The sequence below is a fragment of the Mustela lutreola genome, chromosome 9 (genome assembly GCF_030435805.1).
Source record: "Mustela lutreola isolate mMusLut2 chromosome 9, mMusLut2.pri, whole genome shotgun sequence".
Classification (NCBI taxonomy): Eukaryota; Metazoa; Chordata; class Mammalia; order Carnivora; family Mustelidae; genus Mustela; species Mustela lutreola.
In genome coordinates, this window is record NC_081298.1 from 56,092,218 (window position 1) to 56,117,452 (window position 25,235).

Sequence of the window (25,235 nt, forward strand, 5' to 3'; positions counted from 1 at the left end):
TCCAACTTAACTTCTAATGTTATTCATGAAAATTTGACTCATCACTGAAGAACAATGGTTTGCAGTAAATTCCCAGAGTATTTATTTTTTAGGATTAACTTCCAGGAAACTCCAAACTGCCATTTATTTAGCAAAATATAGTTTTTCACTAAGACTAAATACAAAGATCTTTCAAGTGGGCTGTTCAATGAATCCTTCTAAGATACATACTTTTCAGGAAAGAAGTCATTCTAGAAACAGAAACTAAACTTAGTCCTTCAGGTATATGGAAAAATATTTTATAAGTTGTCATAAAGCAAGAGTGACAATAAAAATCCCCAGCAGCAATGATAATTGGATCTTCCCAGGTGCACAATGGCAGAAAAAGTACATCAAGTCTTCCCACATATCCTTTTGCCATCTGAATAGAAGTGAATTTTGTTAGAGATTAAAGTACTTATTTGGTGAGGAAATGAGCTCATTAACGACCAAAGCAAATGGATACTGAAGAATATTAAAAAAGGCATTCCTGTATGTTTAAGATCTGTCTGGGTTGGAAGGGTTCAGGTTAGTTGGTGTGTGCATGAACTATACTTTTTTTTTTTTTAAATGTAGTGGTGGTACTACCCCTTCTGTCCAAGTTGATTCCTCCAACACTGAAGTCAAACTACAGTTGTTTTGCCCAAAATTGGCAATTTGAAGTGCAGAAAATATTGTAGAAAAGCACTTAATCTTAAAATCTTGCTAGCTGCCATTTACTTCGTAACCCTGAAGAGCCATCAATCTTCATTCCCTTAACAACTTTAAGGAAGAGGAAAGGGATCAAATAAAAATGGCAACTTTGAAAGGCACTGTTAACTATAAAATACTACACAGGTAAAAGTATAAAGGGCTACAGTGATTTAGACAATTCAGAGAAAAAATGTAGTGTGAACCTTTTATTTTGACAAAACAAACTTTTACAAATTACACTCTCTATAAACTCCCAAAGCTTCACTCATTTAAAAAATAAGAGACGAGGCATCCTGGACTCCCAAGATTTCAGTCATGATTAAAATAGTACCAGATTTTCAAGTTATATAAACTAGCTGCATTTTACACACCATGGAAGTGAAGAGAATTGTGACCAAACATTCACTAGTTTCAAGTGTACCTATAAGAAACACACGGACATACTTGGGTTGTCTATATCACACAGTTTCGTATCAATAAACATCTAAGTAATTGACATACTTATTTTCATAAGACAACTCCATAAAATCAAATTACACATATCATTTGCTTTTAATAATCTCAATTTGGAAACTGAAAAAGAAGAGGAATGTAGAGTTTACGTAGCTGAAAATGCTATACTCACTGCACACAAGCACATCGTGACAAGGAATGCTAGAAGTGGTTCCTCTTAGGAATGATTTTTGAAAATTTAAAGTTAGATTTTATTGGAAGTTAAAATCTTTAGTGTTTAAAGCAGGTTAAACTGAAGTACTGACTCGACCTCTAAAAACCCAGTAAATTATAGATTTTGTGCAATTAGTTACTAATATATACATTTTGAGATTAATACCAACCTCAATAGATGGTTCTGAAGTATCTACATTCCATAGTTCATTTTAGCTTTGTAGGTCAATGAAATGTAAGATTCCTCAGCGGGAAGTTATATTGCTTGTTCTGCACTAGATACAGGTATATATACATATATATATATATATAGAGAGAGAGAGAGAGAGAGAGAGAGAGAAAGAGAGAGATACATATAGATATATATAAATAATTCCAAACAAATGACTGCTTTTCATCTTCAAGGAACCTCTAATATACAAAATTAGACTGTTTTTACCCATATGTATGGTTAAAAGTGCTTCCCAAATGTACATAGCCTACTTCCATAATCTAAAACCAAAAGCCACACAAATGGGTAATAATTTATGTATTTTATGTGAATATTTCCGATATGTCTTTAAACAAATTCAATTGCTATCTAGAAAGGTGTGACACACATGGTACAAATTTCTAAGAACTGGTAAAGTAAAGATCTAAGAACTCCCTAACCTTCAGTTCTGTGCTATTTATATACTGGTTCATTAACTCTGCAAGCTGTTAACTCACTCCTTAACCTCTAAGGGCTCCAGGTACTTAGTTTCAGCAGTTCGGAGACCAAAAAGACTAAGGGAGCAGAACTTGTGAGAATTAATCTCCCAGGAAGTTGTTTTGAATCCTGTTACAAATTGATTTAATATGCTTGTGAATTAAATTTTATAATAATTATATAGACATTTAACAAATTTGAATGAAATGTGATTAAGAACTACACTTAACGCTGTAATCGTAATGAAAGATATTTTTCCACTTATAAACAAAAAGAATTCAATAGCCAGCAGCTTTTAAATAAAGAAATAGTTCCACCTCTTCTCCCTTTTATAAAGTGCTATTTTTAACTGGGTAGATTTACTACACAGCTTTTCAATAATTTCACTGTACGCCTCTAACAAATTCAAGGAAACACTGGAAAATTTAAAGTCTTTAGTACTAGAAACATATGCAAACATTGCTACAAAGCACAGACTATGAGTGTACTTTATTAGTAAAGTGTACCTTACGTGAGAATCATTGATTTAATAATTACTTCACAGAAGCATAGGCTCACTAACATTTATGCTGGTCATCTAAATTAGAAACAGCTTCTGTAGGCAATTCACTTCTAAGTACCAAATAGGGTCTTGTCAAATAGAACCAATGGTTATATGATCCCTAGAATTAAAACTCTGGCAAATTTAGACTTTTAGAATAGCAAAACAAATTAGTGAGAATCAGAATCAAAGGCAATGTTTTACTTAAAAGTACCATAGATTGTGTTCTCTTTAAATAAAATAATTTTTGTATTAAAATAATGTACCTTAACACTGAGTGCAATGATATTCGAGTTAAGAGGAAACCACTCTACGGATTACCTGAAAAGTGAATACTGCTTATTTCTTTAGTTCAGTGATTAGAGTTGAAATTGCTTTTTAAAAAAAAATAGTTGAGCACTACTTACAATATAAACAGGATACCATTTTTATTAACTAAATAGTATTTTCGCTTTTCAACTTTGACCTGACCTTCAGTAGTATTTTAAAAGGTAAATGCAATTAGTGAAAAACAAAAAACCAAGCCAGTATGTAGTTTTGTTCACTTAAAATTTCATTATAACTTGCACTTCTTGTTGCCCTTTGAAGAGTAACCACTTTTAAAAACAGAAACATAAAAGTGCAATATTCCTTATTTTGCATGGCATCCAGTAATTGTAAAATCAAAGGAACCCTCAATCACCAATTCTGTACACCCAATTTAAATACATTCCCAGTCCTCAGAAACCGGGACTCCAGTCAGAGGGGTGGCACAGGAAAAAGAGGCCTAGGGCAGGTTTGATGAAATCACTTGGAAACCTACTTAACCCAGAATGCTAGGGGAATTCCTTCCAGCATTCCAACTCCCCAAGTAAGAATGCAAAATTTGGCCTCTTTTCTGGTCTCACTTACTAGCCTACAGTGTGTACTCTATTCCTGAAGACCAATAAACCTAGAATTTTCTAAACGAAATTATTTTTACCCAAATACATTGGATTTCGGCCTCAATTTGAATGAAGATGAGTGACCTTTAAAAGCCCGTTCCTCCTCTTCCTCCTCCCCCTCCTCCAGTGGCTGCTCCTGGTCTCTGAAAGAGGGTGTAGTGTGGATGATCTGGGTCCTGAAGCGGATTTTGTTGAGTCTGGGTTTTATTCGTCCACTAGAGCTGCTGGAGGCCTTGCGACCTGGATCCTTTGCTTTGCCTCCAGCCCATCCCTCAGTCAATTGGTGGTGGTGGTGGTGATGATGATGGTGATGATCCCCTCCATCCTCCAGGACGTGTGAGAGTTTGTAGGTGATGAGGTGTGAAGGGAGCACCTTTGAAAGCCTCCAGCGCCCACCCCCGCTGCCAGTGGCACTCTCTCCATCATCCTCGTCCAGGGCTCCCACCAGGTTCTTGATTTCCTCCGCGATGCTCTGACTCAGGTACTGAGAGGCCTTTTTCCCACTGTAGTCCCTGATGTCCACGTCTGCATCGTAAGCCCCCACCAGCAACTTCACCACCTCCACGTGCCCGTGCATGGCAGCTAAGTGCAGGGCAGTGTAGCCTCCGCTTGTCCTGGCGTTGATGTTCACTGGCAGCTGGTGTTTGTTAGCGAAGTTGACCAACATGGCCAGGAGCTCCTGCCTGCCATGCTTGGCGGCCCAGTGCAGGCAGGTGAAGCCGGTGATGAAGTCTCGCTTGGCGAGCAGGCCAGGCTCGCAGATGAGCAACCCTTCCAGGCTGTCCCACTTGCCGTCTGAAGCTGAGAGCATCCACGCGTGTTCTAGAGGGTCCAGCGTCACCGAACCCCCGCCGCTGCTCTCCTCCTCTGCCGAGGACGAAGCGACCGATGCACTGTCTGAATCGCCCCCCCCTTTGACGCGTACTCCCCCAGAGGAGCTCCCCGGGCTGCTCCCTCCTGGACAAACGCTCCTCTTCAGCTGCGGGGAGCTGCCCATCACAAGGTCCCGGAGGTTCTGGCGGGTAGACCTTGGGGTGGCCATCCCCCCGGGGGAGCTGCCCGAGTCCATTTCCCCGCAGCCGTGGGGCGGGGGCGCTAGGTCCTCGCTGGGCCCGGGGACCGGTCCCCGGGGGGGAGTCTGCACTTCTCGCCGCGAGTTTTTCCTCCGGGCCCCGCCATTGAAGGGCGGCCCATTCCGGCTCTCTCCGGCCGGGCTTGGCTGCCCAAGCGCTGCGGCCAGGGGCTCCCCATCGCTCGGCTCGCAACCCCGACTCGGGGACGCCGCCTCTGGGCACAGGCCGCTCTCCCGGGTCTCGACCAGGCCGTCGAACGCCCCCAGGGAGCAGCTGCTGGATTCGGGTTCTGCAGTCACCGAGATGCTCGGCAGGTCCCGTGGGGACACGGCTTCGGACGACGTGGACCTCTCCAAGAACCTCTTTTTAAGGTGCACATACTTAGAGCCGTCGGCAGGGTCGGTGCGCACCGTGGCTACGGCATTGACCAGCTCCTTGAAAAGGGCGCGGGCGCGGGTACGTTGCTCGGGCTCGCCGCCCAGGGCACCCCTGAAGTGCTGCACCAGCTCGGCATGCTGGGCCCGACCCCCGCGCTCCGAGAGGAAGCGCAGCACGGCTTCGGGGCTGAGCTCCGCCGACCTTTCCATTCTTGGCCGCGCTGCTCGTCCGGCGGCAGGCAGCTTAACCCGGCCCCATTTCGGCCGGCTTCAAAACGCTGGCTTCTGACCGACGTAGAATCGAACCGTACAGCTAGCTACTCGGTATTCGCGCCTGGGCGTCCGCGGCAGGAGACGCCACCAACGCCTTACTGGGGCCGCTCCCCGGGAGAACACACCCCCGCCGGCCCCGCCCCGCTGGTTTCACTCCGCCCCGGAGCCCGCCCACTTCCGGTCCCCGCGGTGGCCGCTAGTTTGGCTCCGGCCAGCCGCCGGCGGGCACGCCCCCTCCCCGCCTCATGGCCCTCCCACTTCCGGCCTCCGCGCGGGCCTGCAATCACTGCACGTACCCGCGGCTCTCCGCCGGCGGAGGAGATTTGTTTCCTCGCATCTTCTTCCGAACCTCCTCCAGTCACCCTCCCCCTGCATGGATTTATCGTTCTCTGAGACGTCGAGGGGCACTCTTCTGAGAAACTCGCTTCGCGCGCACGCGCGCAGCGATTTTGTGCGGCTAATGGCGCGCGCCCTGCCTCGTGGGGCCTCCGCCCTCTCGCTCCGCGCCCTCGCGTCACTGAGGCCACTTGGCTTGGCTCCTCCCCTTTTCCTGGACGGCCCCCCCAATAATACCGCCCCCTCCCCCATCGGAGGCTGGTCCCGCCCGTTATGCCCGCCTCCGGCTGGTTCCCCGCGCGTTCCACCCTTCCCGGCCCCACTTTGCTCGGTTCGTGGTCTGGACGCTCTGATCAGGGGCTGGAGCTGAGATCCCCCCGCTTCGCTGGGACCCCCCCCCCCCCCGCCTTCGTTCAGCTCTCGCTCGGGACCATGACCTCTGAGGTGGCGCGGCACCTGGTGAGTCTCGGTCGACCCCTCACGCCCCCTCTGCTGCCCAGCACTGCCTGCTCCCCCAGGGCCCGACTCCCAAGACCCCCGCCCCGCGTTTCCCGAGGTCACAGCGTAATTTCCTCAGCGCGGGGCTCGGAGCTCGCAGCCCAGTCACGGCCGCGGCCAGTCCAGGCGGGGATTGTGAGCCCCGCCCCTCCTCAGCCGCTACTGCCCACTCGCCGGGTCCTCCCCGGGCGCCCGCGGCCGGCTGGTCCGACGCGGGTGGGGAGGAGGGGTTCTCTTTCTCCTGCGGCAAGGCGGGAGACGCCGGGCTGGGCAGTCCCTCGCCCCGAGAAGCGGGCCCGGGACGGACCCCAACGTAGCTCGCGGAGAGCGCGGTGCTGGAGTGGCTGGAAGTTTTGCAACTGCTTCCCTGTCTTGCCCAAAGTTAAATCTGAAACAGTGATTGCGGGTCCATCATTTTCATAACGGTTTTGGACGTGCGGAGCGGATCAATCCAACAGTAGTGTAGTAGTTTACGGTTGTACACTCTTCCCTGACCATACTCAACTGGAGCCCAGCTTTCTTGGACTTTGAAGAAGCTCCCTCTTTTTACCAACTGTGCGCTTGTCCTAGTTGTCCTCCATTAGGATTTGAGCTTTTTTTTTTTTTTTGGCAGCCTGGAACATAAAAGAATGTATGTTTTGTTCAATGATTTGTTCAATGTTTTATACTTTTAAAATCACTTAAATAATTACCTCATTTGATAGTAAGCCAGTGGTTCTCAAAGTGTGGTCACAGTTATTTTCATAACCATACCAAGGAGTTACTTGCCCTTTTCACCCTCTTTCTAAGTATACATTGAGTTTTCAAGAGACTATGTAAGGTGGGATGACCTCACCTTTCTGAGGCCTAATGTGTGTACTTGTTTTTTAAAAAAGTTCTTTTAATTACCTAATACTGTAAATATTAATGGTTGTAATCCAGGTAAGTGAAAGCTCTTTGGGGGCCTGAGACCAGGACGTTTGGGAACTACGGTAGCCTTAGAGGTAAGGTGATGTGTGGAAGTTTTACAGCCAGCTTCTTTGATAGAGCCTGGATAAGGATTTTTCTCCCTGATACAGCCCAAGATCTCTTTGCACTTTTATTACGTGTTCAGAGAACTTTGTTTTTCTGTCTGAACTGTGTTACCGTTCCTTGGTGTGGGTATGTAGATGAGGAAAATGTGCTTTATAAACTGATTCAGAATAATCTTCAGAATTAAACTTGAGCTAAAGAGAGCACTTTATTTAATTGGTATTGTATTTCTTGTGAGTTGGTGTACTTATTTTGCAATAATGCTACCTTTATTTTCTAATTAAACCTTTTATTTTGAGGTAATTGAGGATTCAGATGTAATCGTGCAGTTGGTAAATAATAGAAATCCCCTGTACTATTATCCAGTTTTCTTCAGTAATAATATCTTGCAAAACTATAGTACAAGACCACAAACAGAGCATTGCCATTGATACTGAGAATATAGAGAACTTGCCATCACCACTGGATCCCTTAGGTTGTCTATTTATACCACATCCACTTCATTTCTATACCACTTCCACCTTAACCCCTGACAACCACTAATCTGTTTTTTGTTTCTATAATTTTCTCATTTTAAGACTGCTATATAACAGAATCACAGGGTACCTAACCTTTTTGGATTGGATTTTTTCATAGAGCAAAATTCTCTGGAGATTTCATCCAGGTGGTTGCACGTCATTAGTTTGTGCCTTTTAATTGCTGAGTAGTATTCAATGGTATAGATGTATCACACTTTGTGTGAGGAACACTTAGTTGTTTCCATTGTTGGGCTACTATGAATAATGTTGCTATAAACATTGCAGTACAGTAACATGTCATGTAACATAAGTCTTCATTTCTGTGGTATAAATGCCCAGGAGTATAGTTGCTGGTTCACATGGCAGTTGCATGTTTATTAGTTTTTGTTTTGTTTTGTTTTTGTTTTTTAAGATTTTATTTGTTAGAGAGAGAGAGAGCAGGGAGAGCAGCAGTCAGAGGGAGAAGCAGGCTCCCCACTGAGCAAGGAGCCTGATGCCAGACTCCATCCCAGGCCCTGGGATCATGACCTGAGCGGAAGGCAGACACTTAAACTGCCTGAGCCACCCACTGTCCTGCATACTTCGTTTTTATGAGAAACTGTTAAAACTGCTTTCCATGGGGCGCCTGGATGGCTCAGTGGGTTAAAGCCTCTGCCTTCGGCTCAGGTCATGATCCTAGGGTCTTGGGATAGAGCCCCACATTGGGCTCTCTGCTTAGCAGGGAGTCTGCTTCCTCTTCTCTGCCCGTCTCTCTGCCTACTTGTGATCTTTGTCTGTCAAATAAATAAATAAATAAATAAAAATCTTAAAAAAAAAACAAAACTGCTTTCCAAAGTTTCTGTGCCATTTTACATTCCCACCAGGAGTGTATGTGGGATCAGTCTCCCTGCATTCCCATCAGCATTTAGTGTTCCTATTTTTTATGTAGACATTTTGGTCGATATGTATAGATATGTATTATGTATTATGCAGGTATCTGGTTTTAATTTAATTTGCATTTGCATGATGGTTAATGATTAGCATCTTTTCATGGGCTTATTTATCTGCATGTCCTCTTCAGTGAAATGTCTCATTTCTTTTTTTTTTCCTTTTTTTTTTTTTAATGACGTTCAGTTAGCCAACATATTAGTTTTAGTTCATTAGTTTTTGATGTAGTGTTCAACAATTCATTAGTTGCCTGTAACACCTACTGCTCTTCACAGCACATGTCTCTTCATTTCTTTAGCCCATTTGCTAACTGGATTTTTTTTCACTGTTAATTTTAGAGGTTTTTTTTTTTTTTTTCTTTTGTTAGATATATGTCTGGTGCCTCTCCTTTCTTGACATGTAGTTTGCAAATCTTTTCTCTCAGCCTATTGCTTTTTTTCTTGTCCTCTTAAAAGACTTCTTTGCAGAGCAAACATTTTTAATTTTGATGAAATCCATTTTAACAATTTTTCCTACAATGGATTATTCTTTTGGTGTGAAGTTATAGAACTTTTTGCCTAATCCTAGATCCCAGATGTTTTCTCATCTTTTTCTTAAAAGTTTTAAAGTTTATTATTTTATATTTAAGCCCATGACCCATTTTTTTTTTAAGATTTTATTTATTTATTTGACAGAGATCACAAGTAGGCAGAGAGGCAGGCAGAGAGAGAGGAGGAAGCAGACTCCCCGCTGAGCAGAGAGAGCGATGTGGGGCACCATCCCAGGACCCTGGGATCATGACCAGGGTCCTGGGATGGCAGAGGCTTTAACCCATTGAGCCACCCAGGTGCCCCGTGACCCATTTTTTTTAAAAGATTTTATTTATTTATTTTACAGAGAGAGTGTGAACAGAGGGAGGGGCAGAGGGAGAGGGAAAGAGAAATCTCAAGCAGGACTCCTTGCTGAGGGTAGAGCCCGCTGTAAGGCTCCATCTCAGGACCTCTGAGATCATGACCTGAGCTGAAATCAAGTTGGATTCTTTTTTTTTTTTTTTTTTTTTTTAAAGATTTTATTTATTTATTTGATAGAGAGAGATCACAAGTAGGCAGAGAGGCAGGCGGGGGGGGGGGGAGAGGAACAGGCTCCCTGCTGAGCAGAGAGCCCTATGTGGGGCTCAATCCCAGGACCCTGAGATCATGACCTGAGCGGAAGCCAGAGGCTTTAACCCACTGAGCCACCCAGGTGCCCCATCGAGTTGGATTCTTAACTGAGTGAGCCAGTGAGGGGTTCTAAGCCCATGACCTGTTTTTGAGTTAATTTTTGTATAAGGTGTAAGACTTAGATCATGTCATTTTTTGACTTATGGTTGCCCTAACACCATTTGTTAAAAATGCTATCTATTCTTTATTGAATTGCTTTTGCTCTTTTTCAAAAAGCTGTTGAGTATATTTGTGTGGATCTATTTCTGGGTCACTACTAGCACACAGTCTTGATTCTTGTAGCTATATAAGCCTTGAAATAGAGTGATACCTCTCACTTTGTTCTTCTTTTTTTTCTTTTCTTTTTGAATATTTTAAAATTTATTTTATTTATTTGAAAGAGACAGAGCTATCTCTGGGCAGGGAACCTGACACAGGGCTCCGTCCCAGGACCCTGGGATCATGACCTGAGTCAAAGGCAGACACTTAAACTTACTCAACTAAGCCACGTGGCCAGGCGCCCCTGTTCTTGTTTTCTTCAAAAATTATTTTGGTTATTCTAGTATCTTTGCCTTTCATTATAAATTTTAGAATAGTCTGGTCTATATCTACAAAGAATTTTGTTTGGATTTTGATAGGGATTATATTATATCTGTATATCAATTTAAGGAGAATTGAAATCTCTAGTATGTTGAGTCTTCCAACTTGCAGACATGGTATCTCTCCCCATTTCTTTCTTTCTTTTTTTTTTTTTTTTTTTAAGATTTTATTTATTTATTTGACAGAGATCACAAGCAGGCAGCGAGAGAGGAGGAAACAGGCTCCCTGCTGAGCAGAGAGCCCGAGGAGGGGCTCTATCCCAGGACCCTGAGATGATGACCTGAGTCGAAGGCAGAGAGAGGCTTAACCCGCTGAGCCACCCAGGCGCCTCTCTCCCCATTTCTTTATATTTTCTTTCATTTCTTCCATCAGCATTATGTAGCTTTCAGCATATAATCTTGCATGTTAGATTTACACACATTTCATTTTTTAAGCAATTATAAGTTGTATTTTAATTTCATCATCCACATATTCATTGTTAACATGTAGAAATACAGTTGATTTCTGTATGTTTATCACGTGTCCTTTGACCTTGCTGAATTCATTTATTCTTGGAATTGGGATTCCTAGTAGATACCGTGGGATGGTCTTCATAGAAAATTGTATCATTTAACACATAGTGACAGTTTTATTTCTTTCTTTCCAGTCTGTTTGCCTTTTCTTGCTGCTTCATTTGTGCTGGTTAGGATTTGTAGCATTATTTGAATAAGAGTGGTAAGAATAAATATCCTTGCTTTGTGTTGTTTAGAGGAAGGCATTCAGTCTTCTGTCACAGATGTAGATTTTTTTTTGAGGATGTTTTATCAGTGCATGAGGTATATTGGTATTGGTCTATAGGTTTTTGGTATTGTCTTTGTCTGGTATCAGAGGAATAATAACTTCATAAAATTAATTGAGAAGTGCTCCCTCCTTTTTTTTTTTTTTCTGGAAGCGATTGTATAGAATTGTTAATTCTTCTTTAAATGTTTGCTAGCCTTCAGTGAAACCATTGGGACCTGGAGGTTTCTTTTTTAGAGCTTTAAACTTGCAAATTTAATTTCCTTAGTATTTATGTGGCTATTAATAGTATTTCTTATTGGGTGAATTTTGTTAATGCGTGGTTTTGTGATCCATTCCTTCCAAGTTGTCAAATTTTATATGTGTAGAGTTGCTCATAACATTTTGATGTCTTCAGGGTCTGTAATGATATTCCTTGTAACATTCTTGATAAGGTTAATTTGTGTCTTATGCCTTTCTTGGTTCATCTTGCTAGAAGTTTGTCAGTTTTATTTGTCTTTTCAAAGAACCAGCTTTAGTTCATTGATTTTTCTCTATTGTCTTATTTTAAATATAACATTTCTGGTTTTACCTTTATCTCCTTTTTTTTTTTTTTTTTTTTTTTTTTTGCTTCTTTATTTATTTTGTTTTTCCTTTTCTAAGTTTTCAAGAGAAGACTTTAGATCACTGATTTGAGACTTTTCTTCCTTTGTAATACATATGGACTTTGTTTTATGAATTTCCCTTAGAGCACGGCTTTTAGCTGTGTCCCACAAATTTGGGTATGTTGTGTTTTCGTTTTCATTCTACATTTATAAAGAGCTATGTTAAATCTCACTTAGTACTCAGGTTTTCAGACTTTTTTTTTTAAGAGAGGAAAATATCAAGATTCAGGCAAGTTTCGTATTTTGCTCAAGGAATTACCACTGGTGATGGTGAGATCTGCTCTTGGCCATATTGTTTCACCACTGTCTCCAGCATGTCCCCTATTAGTAATTGCGTAAGTGCTATCATTTAAGAGATCTTGACTGTATAATTATTTATTGCTGACTGCAATAGTAGATATTGAAATAATGTTGACTGCCTTTTGTTGCCTTCTGAGAAAAGAACTTAGAATTTCCCACTTTTCTAGATTGTCCTTACCAAAGCTTTTAAATGGTGTCTGAATATTTTTCAACTCTTATCTGCATTTTTTATTTCCTCTTCCAGCTGTAATGCTTCTGAACTCATTTATGTTTCTACTTTAGTTATCCTTCACTGAAGATAATGTTTGTATTGTAGAGTCTTTCCTCATTTGTTTTATTTTCTATTTTGAAGTTGTAATTCATAATTCTTTACCTTCATGTCCTTAAATTGATTACTACCTCAATGCCTTGTTGTATTTCTGGAGAGACATCCTTCTTTCCCGCTGATCCAGATCCTATAATCATCACAGGATAATGAAATACCCGGTTCCTGTCCCACCTTCTCTGAAGTTTTCCCAGAGAATCCTAATCCTTAACAATTTGTCGTACTGCTCATTTGCCACTTAGTTAGATGCTACCTTGTAATACTTCCTAATTTAAGTTTTGTATTATTACTTAATTTTTTGCACTCAATTAAGTTTTAATGAGTCTTGTATTTTCCCCCTCTATTAAATGATCTGTCTTCAGGAAGAGCAGTCTGTAATATTCTTTGTATCCTTCATAGCCGTGATTATATGTTGTTGAGGATGGATGTTGATTACTCTTCATATGGAAAATAAGTTCACCTTGAATAGTTTTATTCTTGTTAAATGTTAAATGCAGAAATTATAAATTCTTACAGGCAGTCAAGAGCTATTTCTTGGTTTACATTTATGCTTTCATGAAGCTCCACCTTCCACCAGGCTAGATACAGATAATGTCATACCTTTCAGACATTTCCAGACTGTTTTTGATCTAACATAGTCCCAGACTACTTATTTGTATTGGTATGTACATATGTATGTATGTTATGTATTTTAGTGTGTGGGAGAAGAGGAAGAACAGTGCTTTTAAAATTTTATGATTTTTTTTTTTAAGGTTTTATTTATTTGACAGACAGAGATCACAAGTAGGTAGAGAGGCAGGCAGAGAGAGGGGAGGAAGCAGGCTTCCTGTGGAGCAGAGAGCCCAATTTGGGGCTAGATCCCAGGACCCTGAGGTCATGACCTGAGCTGAAGGCAGAGGCTTTAAGCCACTGAGCCACCCAGGCGCCCCTAAAATTTTGTGTTTTACTACAGAATAGATGTCCTCTCTTCAAGAGTATGTGTCAACCCCCATTTTTAGCCATATTAAATCTAATTTTCTCTGCTTAAGATTTTAAGTACTCCTGATAAAAATATCTGATTTTTAAAGCTCTCTCAGTGAGAACTTTGATTTTTACACTTTCTTCTCATTTCTGGAAGGAAGTTTGATTTAAATGATGCTTTATTTCAAAAATTTATTTAACACCTTGTAAGACTTGTATCTGCCACTGATTTAAAGATCACGGAAGTAGGAATCACATTTCTTATAGTCTCAGTAACATAAATAAAAGATTAAAAGCTCATTTTAAATACTTTTAAAATAAATATGATTTTGTAGACTAACACAGGCTCTGTTAGTATTACTTGTAGTAAATGTGCATATTTTTTCTAATATCCTTCCTATCTTTCAAATTTTGTCTTTGGCAGTTACACTAATTTGAAATTAACTTCTTCCTTTGTTTTTCTTAGCAAGGCTTGAGATTTTTCACTAAAAATTTAGCTGAAACAGTTTATTCCAGCTTATTACTAAAATGAACTTTTGGAAAATACAACCTATTAGTAAGATTATGATTTGTATTAGTTTTAAGTTATATAGTGAAGACTTTGCAAAAGTTCAATATTGAGCTAAATATTAGAGTAGTATTTCTCTACCTTTTATTTTCATCATTGCCCCTTTTATTCCAGAACATGACACTTTGAAGGTGAATTTTGTTTGCTAGTCTTAAAGTTGTTCAGAATTATATTTTGGCACTCCCCTTTTCCTTTTTTGCTTAAATAATGTCAAATAAAATGTATAGGTTTCCCTATGGCTAGCTACAAACCTCATTATCATAGACAAATGAAGGTGTGTGATTATAGTTTTACTACTTAGAGAAGTCTTGAGTCCTGGATTTTCTGTGATAGTACCAATTATCTAAGTACCATGATCCCTTTAGACTCTGTGTTTGGAGAAACATGGTTACCATATTCTCTCAGTAAACATGAATTGACTACATGGGGAATTCTAGAATTTTCAGATTTCTTTCAGTCTGTTTTTATCAGACACTAAGACATTTTTAAATTCTGGAGTAAACAAATTGTCAGAGCAAATTTTTAAAAAGTGGACTGGGTATTGAGACTAGAAAGGAAGGTAAAATCAAACAGCATGTGAAAGATTTTTAAAAATCACCCTTGGGGAGATATAAACTGAGGAGAATGACCCCAGGCTTTAGAATTTCACGCCTACTTCTTTCTGTTACAAGGGAAGATGCTTGGAGACTCAAGTGAGAGTAGGTGGTAGTTTTTCTGATAAGAATAGTAGGGTGAGCTAAGGTTATAGAGCCATGTTCCATTTAAGGCTGTTCCACATCTTCTCCCATTCTAAGAATCCTATGTACTCTTGGGCACCTGGGTGGCTCAGTGGGTTAAGCCTCTCCCTTCAGCTCAGGTCCTGATCCCAGGATCCTGGGATCGATTCCTGCATCCGGTTCTCTGTTCAGCAGGGAGCCTGCTTCCTCCCCACCTCCTTCTCTGTCTGTCTCTCTCCCTACCTGTGATCTCTCTCTCTCTCTCTCTCTCTGTCAAATAAATAAATAAAATCTTAAAAAAAAAAAAAAAAAAAAAAGAATCCTATGTACTCTGATATCTAGGCCTGAGACAACTGACAGAAGGTATACATCAGTATAGTAGAGATTGCATAGTTAACAAAAGTTGTGTTCCAAAAACCTTATGACCAGAAGTAGAACTTATATAGGAGGCCTAGGGTTTTTTCTGGGGTGTCAGATCAGGGTAATATATTAAATTGAAATATAAACTAAAATGATGCTGTATCTTTAACAAGGTAATATGTACATAGGAAGAAGGGGCTGTAGTTAAGGGAAAGGAGAAGAGACAGTTGTGCTTGAGATTTGGATGTGGGGTGAGACCAGGAGGATGACCCAACCCTACAGGTCCTTGCCAGGTGTGATGGATGCTTCGGCCCCTTCCAGCTAGTTTTAGGCATCCTAGTGTCACATGACCAAGGAGTTTACCAAAGAGAAGATGGGAGAATCATCAGACATCTCAGGTCTCCTTTCCCTTCTCCTCTTAAGAACCAGGTTAAGTTTCTCCTACTCTCTGTGTGGGCTATGCTTATAGACACACCAGGGAGTCCTATTGTTCTGATATGTGTAGAAAGATATTTTGTGAGTCATCTGTATGCTGTTTTTTTAATAGACAAATATAAGTAGTGCATAGCAATATTTTGCCTAGTTGTATGTATACTCTTTAGCTAGAATATTACTTTGAGCTGTGGATTAAGCCAGAATCACTTGATTGATTTTTGAAAATAAAACGATGCCTTTTTTATAAAGGAGCTTTGTTTTAAGAGGAGTTGTTAACTAGAGTAGTCCTATATACATGGATGAGATATTTTCCTATTTGAAAATTCGTAGCTAGTAATGCTCAGTCTGCAGAGCAGTGAGTCAGGGCTTCAAAAACAAAGAGACACTGAATTATCCCCCACCTATATGATCTTCATTATTTTCCCATTTATAATGCATGAAATCCACTTATTAAAAAGTCTTTCCTTCTCTTGTGAAAGTATGGCTAGCTCTGGAAAGGCAGTGGGTCACTTTCCTAATACCTAATACCTAATGGAATCCAGAAAGGTAATCCATTAGGAGTGAATATAGCTGAGCAGTTTTGATTTGGGGCCAGACTGGGGGAAGAGACTAGAGTGGGCAGAACAGCATGGGAGAATGCTGCAAAAGCAAGGTGGAAAAAGACAAAATGGCAAACATAGCCTGTTTCAAGGTTTATCTAGAGTAGTATTTCTCTACCTTTTATTTTCATCATTGCCCCTTAAGGAGAAAAATTAAATTTAAATCAAATTTAGTTTAGCTCCTATTAAATCAAATAGGAGATTTAATTAATCCCTTAAAATTAATTATTCTAATTAACCAAATAACTTTAAGTTTTCCCTGATAAGAGGAATTCAATACCAAAGAATAATTCTTTTAGGTAGGTTGAGCTTGGGAGGGCTACAGACCACTGAATTTGGGGTTTTTCATGCCCCAAGAACTGATTTCTGCCACCTTTCTGTGGGTTAGTAATACCTCCATTATGAATGCATGATCTAGAGTTGGTCTTTCTAGGAAGAGGGCAACAAACAGCCTTTTTCTTGGTTAGCTGCTGGATTTGAAAACTTAATCTAGGACTATAAATTGTTTGTATATCATAGGTAAATAAATGAGGCATTTGTGAACCTACTCAGGACCTGAACTCCATTTATAATATTGTTTCTAATGGAAACTGTATTCTAAATTCAAAAAGCTTATTACTAAAATGAACTTTTGGAAAATACAACCTATTAGTAAGATTATGATTTGTACTAGTTTTAAGTTATCTAGTGAAGACTTTGCAAAAGTTCAATATTGAGCTAAATATTAAAGGAAGAGATGGCCATAGATTAGAAGAACTGGCTAGATACTTTAGGTAGGAGGAAGATTCGGTATTTCAGACTCAGTCTGTATATTCAATCTTAAAATAACATGAGATGCCTTTTAATTATATTGACTAATCATGAAAAATTCCCTTCAAAATTTTTGAGGTATAGTTGTAAAAACTAAAGATAAATTTAGCCATTACTTCCAATTTCTCTGGACATATTTTTATTTCTTTTAGTGGCCTAGTAACCTCTAAAGATCTTTGCAAACGTTAAAGTATTCAAGATACTTTTAAAATTTTTTGGCTAAAGATGTATTTATTTGTTTACGAGAGGGAGAGAGAACATGAACAGGAGGGGCAGAGAGAAGAGAGAGAATCTCAGACAGTCTCTGTGCTGACACAGTCCAACTGGGCTTAGGCTGGGATCCCATGACTGAGACCATGGAAAGCAAGAGTTGGACGCTTAACCGATTGAGCCAGCCAGGTGCCCCTCTAGATATATTTTTATGTGGATTTCTCCTTTGCTGCTTTGAGTATATCCACCAGCATAATTGAATGCTACCAAATGCTAAAGTGCATTCACTATGACAAGTACTTTGGTTGTATTACCACATTTGTTTCCTAACCCTAGGAGCTAAGTACTCTTACTCCATTTTGGGAGGATGAACATTAACTTTCTCAAATTTTGTTGAGAAATCTTGCTTTTTGTTTTTTTTTTTAAAGTTTTATTTATTCACTTGAGAGAGGCAGAGAGAGAGCGAGAGCGAGAGCAAGCAGGAATGGGGTGAGCGACAAGAGGGAGAAACAGATTTCCTGCTGATCAGGGAATCTGATGCAGGACTCGATCCCAGGACCCCAGGATCATGACCTGACTGACTTAGTCACCCAGGTGCTCCCAGAGAAATCTTGTTTTGTTCATGTTGTCGTTGTACCTCCTCATACAGGGCTTCGGCAGTTACTTTGTGCTCCAGCAGTTTGCATCTGTTACCACTATAAGCAGTTAATTCTAACAGCCTTCTTAAGCTGTACATTTATACTGATGTCATGTTAACTCTTCTCTACTGTGACATGGACCATTGAGATCATTTCTAGGGCTCTCTGTTTTGGGAGAAGATAGGCTGCTTGTCGTTTAGTAACAGAGATTCTGTTGTATAGAATAGAAATATAGTTTACAGTTTCCACATAACTCTGAGAGCCAGAAGAACCTAATGCTCAGTTGTAATTTGAACAGTTGGAGAAAATTTTTAATTGCCTTTTGCATTTGCTTATTTTGATGTATTTACTTTTTTTGTTGCTTACAGATACGTTGTCTTAATTACTTAGTTTATCGTCAAATGTTCTAAGTTTTTGTTAGCAACTGCTTTCCCATGTATTGCTTCCTTATATTTACTTAAAAAATTGTTATATCTTCATTACTTTTTTTTTGTTGAGGTATAATATATGTGTAGTAAAATTTACCCTTTTTAATACAAAGTTCCATGAGTTTTGATGAACACATTCAGTTATGTATCCACAAACACAATCAAAGGTATAAAACCATCTAACCCCCATTCCTTTATGCTTTGTTGCCTTCCTCCTAATCTCTGATTAGTTTTCTCTCCTTATTGTTTTGCGTTTACCAGAGTGTCCTATGTATGGAATTGCTGTAGCTTTTGAGCTGGCTTCTTTCACTGAATATAATACTTTTGAGATTGGTCCCTGTTTTATGTTTCTTTTTAGTGCTGAGTATTATTCCATTGTATGGATGTGTCAAAGTTGAGTTTGTTCATTCTTTCTCCATTTGAGGAACATTTGGGCTGTTTCCAGTTTTAATAGTTTTAAATGAAGTTACTGGTTACATTCACATACAGGTTTTTATGTGAATATAATTTTTTATTTCATCTGGGTTGATATCTAGGAGTAAGATTGCTGAGTGGAATGGTGTTTATTTAATTTAAGAAACTGTCAAACTGTTTTCCAAAATGTTTGTACCAATGTATATTCCACCAGTAATGACATGTTGCTCTGCATCTTTACTGGTGGTGTCAGTTTTTTAAAAAGTCATTTTGATAGGTATATAGTAATAGCTCGTGATTTGGCTTTACCTAATAACTGATGATGTTGAGCATCTTGTCTTATGCTTATTTGCCATCCCTATATTCTTGGTGAAGTGTGTGTTCAAAACTTTACCCACTTACAAAATTAAGTTCTTGTATAATTACTGAGTTGTACAAGCTTTAAATATATATGTATTTCTCATATATGTCCTTTATGAGATAAATGACTTAAAAATGTGTCATCAAAGTATGTGTAATGTGTTTGTATTCCCTTAATAGTGTGTTTTGAAGAACAGAAGTTTTTTCATTTGTTAGATTCAATTTATCATTTTTTTCTTTATGGATCACACTTTTGGTATTGTAGCTAAGACATTTTTGTCTAACCTAAACTAAGGCCATAAAGTTTTACATCTATAGTCTGTTTTGAATTAATTTTTGTATATTGTACAAGGTTCTACAAGGTTCCTTTTTCTTCTCCATCTTCTTCTTCTTCCACCTCTCCCCCCCCTTTTTTTTTGGCATATGGGAGTCTAATTGTTCCAGCACCATTTAAAAAAAAAAAAAAAAAAAAAAAAGACTGTCCTTTCTCCATTGAATTGTGTTTGCACCTTGTTGGAAATCTTTCCTTCTCCCCATTATCCCTTTGACTGCTCTGGTTCACATCTCTCTCTTCCCTTCCTAACACTGACCATACTCTGCTTTCTTCTTTAACTGCCTCCTCTTCACTAAGCTCCTTGAAAGGAGGAACTTTTGAATGGGACCAGGGATGGAAAGGGTATCCAGGCAGATGGAGTGACAGTTGCAAAGCGCCTTCCTGTGGTGGCATGCAGCTTTGGCCTGTCTGAAAACATGCCCAAAGTGGGGGCATCAAGAACAAGATGAAGCTGGAGAGATAGATAGATGGTGGTCAGATCCTGTAGGACCTTAGAGAGGCCATGGTACCAAAGGAGAGTATGGCCCAGGGAAAAAGGATTGCCCTACAGAGGGAACAGGGCATCATCACAGCATAATATTCCTCTTTGTCAGTACAGATGAAAGAGGAATAGTAAAATTTTTCACTTAAATTTATTGCTTGTGTTTTGTTTCACAGTTCCCTAGAGAGTTCTGCCCATTGCTTTTCTTAGGTTAGGAAGGATTAAGCCTTCCTTATGTATTTGTTAATTTAGTCAGAGTATAGTAATATTTTACCAATTTTACATGTGACCAAACTTTTCCCACAGGGGATTTGTGGGAGCGTTGTTTCAAGGCTTACTGTCATTAATGGACATCCCTTATAGTATGGAACCTATTATCACAGCATATGCTTTACGTCTGTCTTCCCCTAACTGGAATGGAAGCTTGCTGATGACCTGGACTTTTTTCTGTTTTGTTAAGTTATACTTCCCCTGTACCTAGGACAGTTCCTGAAAATGTAGTAGTCACTCATACACATACGTATCTGTTGAATAAGTGCCTTTTTATAGGTATTTTAAAAATACTTATTTCTTTTTTCCTTTCAGTCTTTGTTAAGTTCATATAAGTGATAATATTAATGGATATCAATAAAAAAAGGTAGTATTTATTCTCCTCCTTCTAAGAATCAAACTCTTTATGCTTGTTCATATGTAAATAACTTATAACCATGATGTCAATGCAGTCTTAAATTCTTATTTTGTCATTTAATCTCACATCATATCATTTCTCTTAATTTTCATAATTATTGCTTCCAGTTGTTGTGATAATACTCCCCATAGTATTTCAATATAGACTTTCAGATGCAATTTTTCCTCTTTTAAATTATTTTTTTATTTTTTTATTTTTTATTTTATTTTTTTTTTTTTAAAAGATTTTATTTATTTATTTGACAGAGAGAGATCACAAGCAGGCAGAGAGGCAGGCAGAGAGAGAGGAGGAAGCAGGCTCCCTGCTGAGCAGAGAGCCCGATGCGGGGCTCGATCCCAGGACCCCGGGATCACGACCTGAGCCGAAGGCAGCGGCTTAACCCACTGAGCCACCCAGGCGCCCCATTTTTTTTATTTTTTTAAGATTTATTTATTTATTCATTTGACAGAGAGAGAGATTACAAGTAGGCAGAGAGGCAGGCAGAGGGGTTTGGGGGGAAACAGGCTCTGGGATTATGACCCGAGCTGAAGGCAAAGGCTTAACCCACTGAGCCACCCAGGTTGCCCCACTTTTTCCTTTTTTAAAAATCATTTCTTTTTCTGACTTACAAAAATGGAAACTATCTCCTAAACTGCAGCCTACTAGTAGTAATATAGCATTAACTATGTTCAGTCTAAAAAGTAAGACTGACTGACTAAATGAGTTAGGCTAAGTTTTTTAGTGCTCTAAAATGTAGAAGAATTACCGATATGGATGAATTCCAGTTTTAGAGAATCAGTGGAAACTTAGAAAGGAGAATTATCACTGTATTTTTAATAATCATAAAAAATTACCCTAGATTAATTATATACTTGACTAAAGATTTGGGTGATTAGACTCTGTAAGAGATCCAGAGGGGAACCTTAAACTCAGCGTTTCCAAAATTGCATCAAACATATGCTGATTTATCTCATTTTCTTTCCTATTTCACAGTAGCATCTACCAGATTATCTTAGGTCAAGACACTTGAAGGTGGGCAGGCCTTCACTTTAAGGCACAGTGGATGTTCAGCCCCCTGCCCTCCTTGCTTTGTCCAGGCTCACCTTTTCTGTCCTCCTTGCACTTAACCTTAAGCCTCCTTGGGCTTAAATGATAATGAGCTTACTGCTGTTTTCCATCCATTCCAAGTATACTTGCATATTTTGCGCATATCAGTTCCTCTATTTTCTTTTCCCATTGGCTAGGAATATTTGTATTTCTCCTTCAAGTCTTTACTCAAGCCTTATCTTGTCAGTATCTTCTCTGACCATGCAGGTTTCCTTATTCCCTGAGCTATCGTTGTTGTGTCCTGTTCATAAACTGAAAGACTGTTTTTTCACTGTACTAAAATTGAAATTGCAAGGATATTTGACTTATTCACTTTTGATCCTCAGTGCCTGGGTATTTCTGTCCTGAAAATGGAAGTCCTTTTAGTAAGTATGGTGTGCATTTGTGGAACAATTAAAAAGCAGTTGTGTATTGATTGTTTTCACCTGATTCCTCAGTATTCTTTTTTTTCTTCAGATATTCCTTTTCAATTTTAAGTCTTTTTAATGAGTTTCTTTTGCCTTCCCCCTTCTTCAGTTCCTTTTCCCATTTGCTTTTTCTGGGTGAAATAAATGACTTTTAAAATTTGATTGGCTTTTTTGTCACCTAGTCTGCATGGAACATACTCCTTCTCCCAGGAATTCAAGCTGTCTACTTTTCATTTAATTAAGCCTTGAGATTTAGTTTCAAGAAGTCTTTTCACCAACTAGCAGTTTTGTTGTGCCTTTCCTTACTTCCCCTTGTCTGAGCATGCAGTTTCCATGACTCATTCTTCATTCTCTAACACATCACATCCTTGCTCATAGGTATACAGTCATAAAATCGAGTTGAAAGAGACCTTAGAAGATCATTATTTTTGTTTCCCACTTAGTGCCGAAATTGGTCTACTGTTTGACCAGTTAATGACTGTATCACTGTTTGAACCGCGCTCCCCCCCCCGCAACTACTGCCCTGGGGAGGGCAGTAGCTAAATCCTTTCACTCTTATTAGACAGCCATTCCACTCTGGCTAGGCAGCCCTAGTCCTTCAGTAATTTCTCCTCACTGTGTCAGATTGGCTTCTCTAGTCCATTCATACATTCTAATTTTTCCCTTGGGGTTTCATTTCCCTAAAACAGACTATGGATGTTTGAATGTCCCTTAACGGAGTAGTAGACTAAGGATGTTGGGAAAAAGTCAGATTGCCTTGAGACTCACACAGTGCTAGAAAGTAATTTTAAGACAGCCTAAATAAAAACTTATGTGTAAGACATGAAACCCTAAAAGAACTTGGGAAAAATTTAGATGCATTTTATTTAAACCTCAGGGTGTGAAAAGATTTTTTAACCTTTTTGTTTAGGGAAGAAACCATAAAGGCAAGGATTGATAAATTGGGCTCTATGAAAATTGAAAAGGTCAGTGACAGATCAGGAAAATATATTTATAATACATATTGCAAGTACAGGGTTATATCCAACGACTTTTGTTAATAAGAGGAGCAAAAAAACGGATACCCTGATGGGCAAATGGCCAAAAACATGGAACTGATGATTTATGAAAATATGCTGAAAAAGTGTTGAGAATACTGGACATCAAATTAAGATGTCAGTGTTGCCTGTCAAATTGACAAACACTTAAAAAGTGTTAATACCCTGTATTGTTGACTAAATAATGAAATGAACATACCAGTTTTGATTTTTGGTAATATTTTTGAACATACGAGTTTTAGAAATGTGAGTAGGTATAACCTTTTTATTTTTTAAGATTTTATTTATTTATTTGACAGAGATCATGAGTAGGCAGAGAGGCAGGCAGAGAGAGAGGGAGAATAAGAGTCCCTGCTGAGCAGAGGGCCCAGTGCGGGGCTCAATCCCAGGACCCTGGGATCATGACCTGAGCTGAAGTCAGAGGCTCTAACCCACTGAGCTACCCAGGTGCCCCAGGTATAGCCTTTTTGAGGGGCACTTAGGCAATATGTTCGTACCTTTGACCAATAATTATATTCTAGGAATTTATCATGAGGAAATTATCAAATGCACAAAATGATTGATGCTTATACAGCTGTTACCCATTGGCTCCTCCAAGAAGCAGATGCTGAACTTAGGAGTGTAAGAGGTAGATTGGGGATAGGAGGTAGGGAGGGGAGAACAGAAAGGAGGAAACGGGATTGGAAAGGAAGAGCCTTCAGTCTCTGATGCAGTTGCAGACAGCCAGCTGTGAAAGGAAAGAAGCTGGGAAGCTAGAACCTGGTGAAGAGAGCCTCAGACGCCATGCAGGTCTGGCAGAGTCTGGGCCAAAGCAGTGGAAAGCTCTCTTGACTGTTAGGGCTGCCCATCTAGCACAGAGGGGGCCAGGTCCTGACACCCTCACTGTGCTCAGTTCTGGGCTAGGGCCTTCCAGGGAGGATTGGTCTCCAGAGTACTAGGCAGATCCTGAAGGCTCCATCCATAGCTAGAGGCTATCAGCCAGCTGCATTCTTTGTACTCAAAGGGCAGGTTCTTGCTAGAAGGGAAATCTAAGTAGTGTACCACAGGAGGGATGTTCATTGCAGTATTATTAAAAAATGACACAATAAAGAATGGTATTTTTTTCCTATAATAAACATAAAATACTACCATTTCTAATTAAAGGGAGAGAAGTAATTTCAAAATAAATTGTATTTATTAATTTTAAGCGGCCTTCTAATTACTGTAAGCTTTTGTTAAGCTTGATACCCCTAACTCTTTATTACATGAATTTCAAGAATTTCCATGTCTTGATCTTCTGAGGCTGAAATTTAGACTTTGTAGTTATCCTCTAATTTTTATATTTGTTGGAAATGATGGTAACACTAATATGATATATATTTTTTAAAGATTTTATTTATTTATTTGACAGAGATCACAAGTTAGGCAGAGAGGCAGGCAGAGAGAGGAAGGGAAGCAGGCTCCCTGCTGAGCAGAGAGCCCGATGTGGGGCTGGATCCCAGAACCCTGGGATCATGACCTGAGCCAAGGCAGAGGCTTTAACCCACTGAGTCACCCAGGCGCCCCACTGAGATGATATTTTGATGGAAATTTGACTACCCGAAGCTGCCCTGAACTGAGACTGCCCTGGGGGAAATCCAGGTGGGATATGCACACACGGGGCTGCTGTATTGCTTTGCCTTGTGCTCTCCAGTCTTACTGGTTTCATCTGAATTCTTTCTTTTCCCCCCCGCTGGGTTGTAATTAGCATCCACTTCTAGAGTCAGTAACGTTTTTATTACTTGTTTTTAGGAAAAGTTTAGATTGGCGCTCTTTTAAGTTTAAGATTCCTTAACCTGAAGAGTTAATAAAATGATTTTAAATAATGAGTTCGTGGAATCTTGCAAAATATTATTTTAAGTCAAAGAACTCTGTCATCTTAAACCCATAAAATAGGCTCAGGTAATTATTTTGACCACTCTCTGCTTTTCATTCTCTCTTACTCCACCCCCAGACCCCCGCACCCTCGTTTCTCCTGAAGAACTCCAGGAAACACCAGGGAACAGTTTGAAAACTTTGGTTCTATTTCTTGGATTAATTTTATAAAGAAAAAAAAATGTAGGACAAAGATAAAGCCAAGTCACATTTCTGTTCCTGTAAGGTTCATTGTTATACCTAGAGAGAGGGGCAGTTTCAAAATGTTTACAAGTAAGGAAACTTGTTATCTGAGGTCCTATTGTGAAAGAATCACCAAATGTTTCCCTGTAATTGGCTGATAGGAAAAAGGTCATCTATTGTATGTCTCCCACAGGACCCCAGAACAAGACCCACCTCTGTTGTATTGCCCATACTCCCCAAACTGAAATTTTGAAGAAAGTAG

General features: G+C 39.8%; 2 protein-coding genes across 4 annotated transcripts in view; one reads left to right on the forward strand and one right to left on the reverse strand.

Moving 5' to 3' along the window:
• Positions 1–902: 902 nt before the first annotated feature.
• Positions 903–5,433, reverse strand: SOWAHC (sosondowah ankyrin repeat domain family member C). The gene has a single exon (XM_059134269.1). The coding sequence runs from the start codon at positions 5,187–5,189 to the stop codon at positions 3,564–3,566; it is 1,626 nt and encodes a 541-aa protein (XP_058990252.1). The 5' UTR covers positions 5,190–5,433; the 3' UTR covers positions 903–3,563.
• A 239-nt stretch (positions 5,434–5,672) lies between these two features.
• SEPTIN10 (septin 10) overlaps positions 5,673–25,235 on the forward strand; it is an 80,015-nt gene continuing 60,452 nt past the window's right edge. The window contains exons 1-2 of one of the 3 annotated variants that reach the window (XM_059134266.1): positions 5,986–6,047; positions 10,506–10,644. Coding sequence is in view for 2 of the 3 variants with exons in the window: in XM_059134264.1 (XP_058990247.1) it covers positions 5,862–6,047 (186 nt within the window). In the remaining variant the exon portion in view is untranslated. Of the gene's footprint in view, positions 6,048–10,505; positions 10,645–25,235 lie in introns of all 3 variants that reach the window. The other 2 variants (XM_059134264.1, XM_059134265.1) reach the window with 2 other exon arrangements.

Excerpts from the sequence above, each read along its gene's own strand:
- SOWAHC (XM_059134269.1), bottom strand. The coding sequence starts at position 5,189 with ATGGAAAGGTCGGCGGAGCTCAGCCCCGAAGCCGTGCTGCGCTTCCTC.